Here is a 9,477-nt window from a genome sequence, read left to right on the forward strand (position 1 = left end):
AGTCCTAGGTGAATAAGCAGCTCCCACGCCAGAGGACGAGCCATAGGAAAGCAAATCCTAATCTGAGAGCTGCTTCAGGGTAGGGACTGAGAATGTACAGCCTAGGTGAGTCAGTTGGTTATTTGCTATAGCTTGTTTTCTGGAAAGGCTTGGAAAGACTGCCTGAGTTGTCCTCTCTGACTTCTTTTTCCCCTTTGTTACTATAAGTTACCTGAGATAATTAATACTGGGTTTATTCAGTTCATGGTTTTGGAGGTTACCCTCTGTGACTGAGCCAGTGGTCCTTTTGCTTTGGGCCACCATAGCACAACATGGTAAGAGTGCTTGGCTCACTAAGCTATCACCTCATCAGGCAGAGAGCAAAGAAGAAGAAGGGCTGGGCATCTCACTCGGTGCATGTTCCCAGTGACCCCAGACCTTCCATGAGGCCTCACCTCCTAAGAGTCCCACTACCTCCCAAGAGTGCCACCTAGGACCAAACCTTTAAAACATGGGCTCTTGCCCAGCAGTGGTGGTGTACGCCTTTACTCCCAGCACTCGGGAGGCAGAGACAGGAGGATCTCTGTGAGCAGGATATCTACCAAGTGAATTCCTGGACAGCCAAGGCTACATAGAAAAACTCTGTCTCAAAAAACCCAAAAACAAACCAACCAACCAACCAACCAACAGAAAACATGGGCTCTTGAGGGACAGGGACACCTGTCATAGCATCTTGCTTCCATAGAAGACCAATTGCCCTTTTGTCTGAAATATTGTTTCTTTAAAAATGTTAATATAGAGCGAAGTGTAGTGGTGCATGCCTGTAATCTAAACATTTTGGAGGTGGAGACAGAAGGATCAGGAGTTCAAGGTCATCTTCAGTTACATAGTGGGTTTAAGGCTACCCTGGGCTATGTAAGAGCTCATCTAAAAAAGTTAATATAATGGATGAAATGCCCAGCTTGTATCTATGAAATCCTCATGATCAAAGGAAAAAAATAAGGAAAAAAGTGAAGACAATGTGAGTTCCCGTAAATGTATTCAGTTCAAGGTGCTGTATTTTTTCTTTTTTATTAATTTATTTTATTTTTCAATTTTACATATCAGTCACAGTTCTCCCTCCCCTCATCTTGCTCCCTCCACCTTCCCTTCATCCCATCCTTCATCTGTTCCTCAGAGAGGATATGGCCTCCCATGGGGAGTCAATGGAAGTCTCTCCCATCACCACAATAAGTCCTGACTCTAGGCTGAGCAAAGTATCTCTCCATAGGAAATTGTGGTGATATAGTATTTATGATTTACTAAAGCTTGCCTGAGGATTCAGAAGTCAGCCTCAAGCTATAGAGATCACACAGTGGTGGTATACACCTTTAATCCCAGGACTCAGGAGACAAAGGCAGATTGATCTCTTTGAGTTCAAGACCACCCAGGGCTACATGAGTTTGAATCAGTCTAAAAGAGTAACAGAGCTCACACCTTTAATTCCATCACTAGAGAGATATAAAAGATAGGAGTAGGGTCTTCCGTAGTTAGTATCAGGATTCTTCAGTCACGTTGAGGAGAGCATAGCAGTCAGAGGTTTGGTGGAGCCAGGATCGCCTTTCAGTCTGAGGTAGAGTAAGAGCTAGTGGCTGGCTGCTTTGCTTTTCTGATCATCAGCTTGAAGCTTGAACCCAATACCAGTTTCTGGGTCTTTTATTTATCATGTTACGGGAAATGGGCTCCAAAAAGCCAGTTCACACACTAGGAATAGAATATTCTAAGACTATATTTTTTCTGTGCTTTCTTTTTTTAAAATATTTATTTTGTGTGTATGGCTATGGATTGAACCCAGAACCTCATGCATGCTACCACTGAGCTGGACCCCTAACCCCTTTCTTGTGTTCTTTTTTTTGTTTGTTTGTTTGTTTTTTCAAGACAGGGTTTCTCTGTGGCTTTACAGGCTGTTCTGGAACTACCTCTTGTAGACTAGGCTGGTCTCCAACTCACAAAGATCTGCCTGCCTCTGCCTCCCAAGTGCTCGGACTAAAGGTGTGTACTGCCATCACCTGGTCCTTTCCTATGTTCCTAAGTAGAATGCACACACTTGATACGGGTAGCAAATTTATTTTATTTTTAAAGATTTAAAAATATTTTAAAAATTATGTTTGTGAATGCAGCTACCTGAGGAGACCAGAAGAGGGCATCAAATCCTCTGGAGCTGAATTACAGGTGTGGGGAATTGAACCTGTGTTCTCTCTATGAACAGAGGCCATATGCCCTTATCTGCTGAGCCATATCTCCAGCCTTTGTTCTAGCATATTCTAAATGTCTTTACTTGGGAAACTAAAATTTAGGATGTGTTTAATGTATCTGTGTGTGTGTGTGGAGGGGTGGGTAGGCTAGCCAGAGGTCAACGCTAGGTGTTATTCCTTGGGAGCCATCCACTTTGTTTAATGAAACAGGGTCTCTTACTGACTTGGAACTAATGGATTCTTGGGTTCAGTAATCTATTTCCCTCCGCAACCCTGGGAGTGTAGGAGTGTGCCCTCATGCTGGCCTTTTGGGGAGGGTCCAGTTGTTGGACTTGACCTCAGCTCCTTATGTTTTTGCTGCAAAGACTTAACCTATAGAACTATCTCCTCGGCCTCATTAAGTATTATTTTAAGTGCTACTGGCTTTGAAATTCTATTAGCTGGGAACCATTAATGTTGAAGACCTGTCTTAGACATCAGTTTGTCCCATTTACAGAGACCTTATCATTTTTTTTGATGAAATTACAGTTAATTGGCAACATTTTTAAAATATCTAAATTCTTAGGAGCAACTTTTAAAAAGCAATTTTATTTTTTTAAATTAAAAAAAAACTTTTCTGCCAAATAAGGTACCACCATGCTGCAAACCTCTCTGTAAGGTTCCTCATTGTATCATCTGATGGCACAGCAAAGGCACTCCTGCAAGCTACCTTTGGAGTCAATTACTGTGACTTATCCATCCTCCATAAAGGGCATAAAGCATCCCTCAGAGGTGCCTATTTGGGTCTCCTTGAAACACTGCTTTGGATACTTGCTCCTCCTCTCTTCCAGCAGTTCCCTCACTCCCTTCCAGACCCCAGTTCTTTTAAAAGATCTTTTTCTTTTGCTCTAGGGTCATTATGTGTTATCAGAAAGTCAACCAGAATTGGAGGAAAAGCAAGCCTCTACCCTCTCCGGCGCAGTCCAGGTTCAGCCCTCTGCACACAGTGACTCCCTGGACTCCACGAGCCCCAGCCAACAGCAGACCACACAGTATATCATCACAACCACTACCAATGGGAATGGGAGCAGTGAAGTGCACATCACCAAGCCGTAGCCTTCATCCCGTACCTGGAGTCCAGAGCTCACACCACATCTTCTCATTCGAAATCTGAAGCTTCAAACACCTAGACCTCTTTTTAAAGATTACTCACTCAAGAGTTTGGAACCTACTGTTCTGACACACATATGCCAGGGGTGATTTTTGCCAAGGTCATCTTTACCCTTGGGATTTCTGCCATGGAATGCAGCTCTTTCAGGGGAAAGTTGACTTCTAGACGGAGAAGGCCTTGCTCTTGAGCCGGTTGTTTTTGTTTTTGAACACACTGACAAGCCTTACTGTCCCTTTGTGGAAATATTAAGTGGCATATTATGTTCATACCAAAGGTGGACACAGGATGTACCAAGTCCATGGTCACTGGACTTCTGAAATCCAAGCTATGGCATCAAAAGAGAAGGAACATTTATTTCAAGGGTGTGATTAGGTCAGAACCACTTTATCTCATGCATTTGAGTTTTCAGTAATTTAGCAAAGGCAGCTTATTGAATGAAAAAATTAAAATGATATGATAAAGGTTTGATGGTGGTGTTCTGAAGGAAAAACTGTCATCTAAAATGTTCTTATTGCTGATCTCTCTCTCTCTCTCTCTCCTATATGGGATCTCACTGTGCTGCCCAGTATAGCCTTGAACTCATGGGCTCATGAGATCCTCTTGCCTTAGCCTCCCAAGTAGCTGGGACTACAGTTAGGTACCATCACAGCAGTTGTTTTTAAACTTTCTTGTTTGGGAAAACCTATTGGGCAGTGGTGGTGCTCCCCACAGATGCTGGCCCCAGGCAGATTGGCCTCATGTTCCACACGCGTAGACTCCCTGGAAGACAAAGGTTGCATGATCTCAACAAGACTTAAAGCCCCTGCATTAAAGCTCTGCCTCCAGGCTTCTGGTTATCTATAGCTGTGTTTAAGAAGGAGATACTAATTCTATGAAAAATTACTAAATATATAAGTTGTGTATATATATGTGCATATATATATATGTGCATATATATATATATGCACATATATATACATATACATATGGAGAGAGACAGACAGACAGAACTGAGACCTTGTCCTGCCTCGCAGGATCCATTTACTGCTCATTTGTAAAGGTTGAGTTCCATACTCTTACTTGGGTTCATCAGGTATATGTATAACACTTTTTGTGTGTGATGCTGGGAATCAGACCCAGGGCCTCTTGCATGCTAGGCAGGTTCCTCACTATTGAGCTACAACTCTAACCCGTACATCACACTTTTGTTCATAGCATTGGGTGTATTTTAGTACTTTCAATGCTGTCTTAAAAATGAAGATTCTTTGAAGTTGGGTGGAAAGGTGGCCTTTCTTACTTCTGAGCATTTTAAACTTTAAGCATATTGTAACTCACCCAGATCTTGTTAGAAGATGACCAACTTCCCACTTAAGGGAAAAACTAAAAATAAGGGGACCATTGTAATACACTGAGGTAAAAGGACAGGTGTGGAGGAATAGTAACAGTTAGTTGGGAGAGGAAAGCAGTTTTCTGTGTGCTAGTTGTCTTCTGTGTGTTCCTGTTTGGGAGTCTTGTTTGCTGTGAATCTAGTGGGGAAGTATTGCCCTTGTTTTTACTGCACATTCCAGTTGTACCCATAAGACATCTTAAAAGCCTGTATTCTAACAACTTTTTGTGACATACATTTTAAAAATAATTATTGTAGAGTGAGTTTATCACTCCAGATCAAGAAGACCTAAGTTCATTTCAAATGAAGTTAACTAATTTATTTACATTTCTGAGGAAAAACTGGGTCCGTGAATTAAGAAATAGAATATCTTCTGTGTGGTAAAGATGCCTTCCTGAAAAGTAAACATTGGGTTTTGAAGTCACTTTATTATGTAGATCCTGCACTTTCCTTTCGAGATCATAGACTTATGTCTGAAGATTTGGGCATGAAAAGAACTGGAGAAAATTACCTCAAAAAATTCGTGGAAACTGAAGATGGACTCTGTATCTTTGATAACAAAAAGGTAACAATATTTTCAACATGAAATGTTGACTTCAAGTCACAAAATGCAAGACTCTGATTCCCAAAGTTCTGTAGTGTAATAACTAACTATCCCAAGGTCTCAGCCTTGGAAGGCAAAGAGCACTAGACCATCTCAGAGGTACAGTTTTAGTTTTTGTAATTTAAATTTGGCCTGTTAGAGCTGGTGTGGTGGTGTCTGCCTTTAATCCCAGCGCTTGGGAGGCAGAGGCAGGCACATCTCTGAGTTGGAGGCCACTCTGGTCTACAAAGAGTTCAAGGACAGCCAGGGCTACACAGAGAAACCCTGTCTTGAAAGTAATTAATTAATTAATTAGTTAAATTTGGCTTCTTGGATTCTCTTTAATTTGAGCCATCGAGGTAGCTCCCCTCTTCTCAGGAATAACCCAGTGATTAAAATAAAAAGCCAATCACTGAAGGAATGTTGGTTTTGTGTCAGTTATTTTTTAAGTTTTAAGATACACAGAGGAAAAACACTGTTGAAGGACATTTTTTTTTTTGTCTCTTTCCATTCTATTTTTTTTCCCTTTTTGGTTCTTATGTGGAATAAATAAACACCATTAACATATATCATCAACCAGAGATGTGGGTGGCAGTGAAGACATCACCTCTTAAGATCAGGTATTTTATGAATTTATCCCGAGGTATCAGAAGGGATGGCAGAGTAATCCCTCTGACAGCCTAGTTTGTGGAACATGTATGTAGGCAATGTCTACATGTCAATCTTTCCCCAGACACATCAACACTGTAGACTGTCTTCAGTACAGTGTGAATGTTTTGAAGTGGGTTGGATATAGATTTTTTTTTTTACATTTTTATTGTTTAGTCTATGCCCAGAGAAATGGATATTTCATCATGTAAGATTCCTGTTTTTCTGGAAAGACTTTCTGTTTTGATGTTCTTGAATTATTTTCTGACCTAGAATTATCCTTTCAAAAAAAATTCTTAAAATAACTAGAGCTAAAAAGCACCTAATGAGATGCTGAAGCTGGCCCATTGGTTGAAAGTATTGATTCTATCCTGTTATTTAAATGTGAACATTTATTGTATATTCAGTGAGTTATAGTGTTAATAGTCTTGTGCTTCCCAGCAGGTATAAAAATTAATAAATATTTTTTTAATAATCATGTTTTTTATTTGTGTGTATATACAAGGACTACTGATTTGGCTAAATATTTTATTTTAAATACTGAACCCTTAGATACAAGCCATCCTGGTCTGTATAGTGAGTTCTAGATTAGTCTAAGCTACAGAGTGAAACCCTGTCTCAACAATCCCCTCCTCAAAATATTACACTTTAGTTTCTGGTTCCCAATCTTTGCAAGGTTTCTCTTGATCTTCCTTGTAACATGTGGAAAGCTGAACAAACTGAAAACTAAATGAAAAGGAAAAGTAACAGCTCAGGACCCCCCAAAACAAGTTCTCAGCACAAAGGAGATTTAGTTGTCCCAGAGGGACAGAGGGCAGGTGATCAGAGACAAGGACAGGAGATAGAGGAAGAGGGAAAGGGGGAAGGGAACAAGGGAGAGAGGGCAGAGGTATTTGTCCATGAGGGACAAAGAACTGCCTCTGGATAAAGACAAGACATACATGACCCATAGGCAAGTGGTGGTTTATAAGAAAAGGGGGAAACCTGTGTTAGGATGAGGTATTTAATTTTAATTGGACACATTAATTGGGTGAGCAAAGGGGGATTTTTGATTGCTGGGCTTCAAATCTTTGATAGATGGACCTTGGCAGTCAGCCTCAGGAGGAGGAAGTGGCCAAATAAGGAATAGACCTTGGTGGCTAGCTTTAGGAATGTAATCTAATGGTTTTTAGCAATTCAAAGAAGGGCAAGGCCTGCCAGAGCCATGCTCCTTGTGCTAGAGCTGGCCAGAGTCCCTTCATTAACAATCAAAGTTCCATTGGGAATTAAGGTCATGGAACAAACTGCCCTCACAATTGGAGAGACTGACAGGCAAATATAGGAAATCACAACCTCAGGAGTAGAATCCTCCAAGGGAACCAGAGCCAGCTGAGATAGGAAAACCTAAACTGTGATGAATTGTTGGAGGCTCAGAATGGAAAAATCTTGAGATAGAAAAGACCCAAATTCCATTCGTGGCAATCTCCATGTTGGGTGACTCATAACCACTTGTTACTGGAGCTCTGGGGATCTGCTGCCTCTGTTCTCCTGTGCTCATGCCTATAGAAAGACAGACAGGCAGGCAGGCAGGCGTTCGCACATGCGTGCGCGCGCGCGCGCGCGCGCACACACACACACACACACACACACACACACACACACACACACAGATGTCTAAAAACTCTAGAGGTTCCAAATACTGGAGAAGGAAGGGTCCTGTGTTTTTATGAGCCTATCAGGTTCTCATAGTAAATACTGAGAAAGATTCCCTGGTGTTCCTGGCAGAGGGGGAGGGAAAGAAATCATTGTGAAATATACCAGAGCACCCTACTTCTTAACTAGCTCAGGGGAAACTAGTTAACCAGTGTCTAACCTTCAGAATTTCTCACAGAGCTTCCCTGACCTGGGGGAACACCCAAATCCAGCCATCCTTTGCTACATAAGGAGGAAGATGACTGAGAAGCACTTGAGAAGGCCACTGCTGAGAATCCTATATATGCTCACTAAAAAGATTAAAACTAAATCATAAAGTGCTTCCCCTACCCCTCAACTTAGCACTTTACTAAATGTTGGACCCCATGTTCAGCTATCAGGAAGAAATGACTTGAGCTGGAAAAAGCTCAAGGGTAGAGCACTTGCCCAGTATGTACAAGACCCTGTGTTTGCATTGTAAAATAAAACAAAAATTATACGGCAAAACAAAAACAAAAACAACACAGTTTAAAGGTGTTTACCACCAAGACAGAATTCCAGACAGGGAAAGCAAATGATGGAAAGGGAGAGACAGACCTAGGAAAATTTTTTTCAGATGATTTGTCTGATAAAAGACATAAACTCAACAAAAAGAGAGAAACAGCTGGGTGTGGTGGTGCACACCTTTAATTCCAGCACTTGGGAGGGAGAGGTAGGCAGATCTCTGTGAGTTCAAGGCCATCCTGGTCTACAGATCGAGTGCCAGGACAGAGAAATCCTGGCTTGAAAAACCAAAAGGGGGGGGCAAACAACACTAGTGAAAAATGCCACAAAGACATCTTAGCAAAGAATATAAAAATAATAAATGAACATATGAAAATACACTCCATGTTATCACCAGAAAACTTCAAATTAATATTAAAACAATGTTTTTTGGAGTGTGGCTCAGAGGCAGAGTGTCTACATCTGATTGACACCTCCAAAACCAAAACCCTATTACTTACTATCTGGTTGGAAAAAGAAGACTCAATCTCTGCCAAGTGTGGTAATGCCAGTACTTGGAAGTCTTAGGTAGGAGAATGGCAAGCTTGAAGGCATAATGATGGAGACAGTTAAGAGATCAGTGGTTGTCAGAAGTAGAGAAGTAAGGATGAGTAGGTGGGACATAGATTAATTTGGGTGGTGGGCAGTGAAACAATTATCACACAGATTTATCAGCATAGATTCATCAATTATAACAAAGTATCCTACCTATGTGGGGGAATATTATGTGCATGTAGGGTGGAGACAGGGAATTTGAGGCAAACTTATGCTTTGTTAAATTTTGCAGTGACCCTAAAACTGTCCTAAAAACAATGTAATGGTAATGTATTGATGCTCTCCTGTCTGGTCTTGCAGAATGATGCTTCACACTTGGTTTTCACATTGTTCATTTCATATTTCATCAATTCACACGTGGTTTCTAACTCTAATAGGATCTAAGAAGATCTGTGGAGCCTGTAGGAGCACAAAGATTTAGCTCTATTTGGAAAGCACTGTTTTCCATTGAGGGAAGGATATTAGCTTGACATGTCCCACTCCTCTGACGTGTGTATTAAACTGAAAGAACTGAAGATAGTCTACACAGGACTAGCGGGCAAAACTGGGGTACTTGAGAAGATGACATTTCTAAGTAGGACGCAGTTAGAGAAAAGGGAACATGATAATGAGTAAGAAGAGTAAGTATCCCATGTTCATACTTCTCCAGCTAGGGTGGGTGTTGTACTTGGCCAACCTTCAAGGCTGCCAAGAGTTCCTGCACTGTCTGGTGGCCTCAGCAAATAAAGCCTTCTTGATAGAGTAGCCT

The 9,477-nt window shown here is 41.2% G+C and overlaps 1 protein-coding gene across 4 annotated transcripts in view; it reads left to right on the top strand.

The window, feature by feature from the left end:
• The window catches only part of Prdm10 (PR/SET domain 10), a 112,962-nt gene extending 106,527 nt beyond the window's left edge, over positions 1-6,435 (top strand). For 3 of the 4 annotated variants that reach the window (XM_027411751.2, XM_027411752.2, XM_027411749.2), the window contains exon 22: positions 3,105-3,308. In XM_027411751.2, coding sequence (XP_027267552.1) covers positions 3,105-3,308 — 204 coding nt within the window. Of the gene's footprint in view, positions 1-3,104 lie in introns of all 4 variants that reach the window. The other variant, XM_027411750.2, reaches the window with a different exon arrangement.
• The last annotated feature ends 3,042 nt before the right edge of the window (positions 6,436-9,477 follow it).

The sequence above is a fragment of the Cricetulus griseus genome, chromosome 4 (assembly GCF_003668045.3).
Source record: "Cricetulus griseus strain 17A/GY chromosome 4, alternate assembly CriGri-PICRH-1.0, whole genome shotgun sequence".
Taxonomy (NCBI): Eukaryota; Metazoa; Chordata; class Mammalia; order Rodentia; family Cricetidae; genus Cricetulus; species Cricetulus griseus.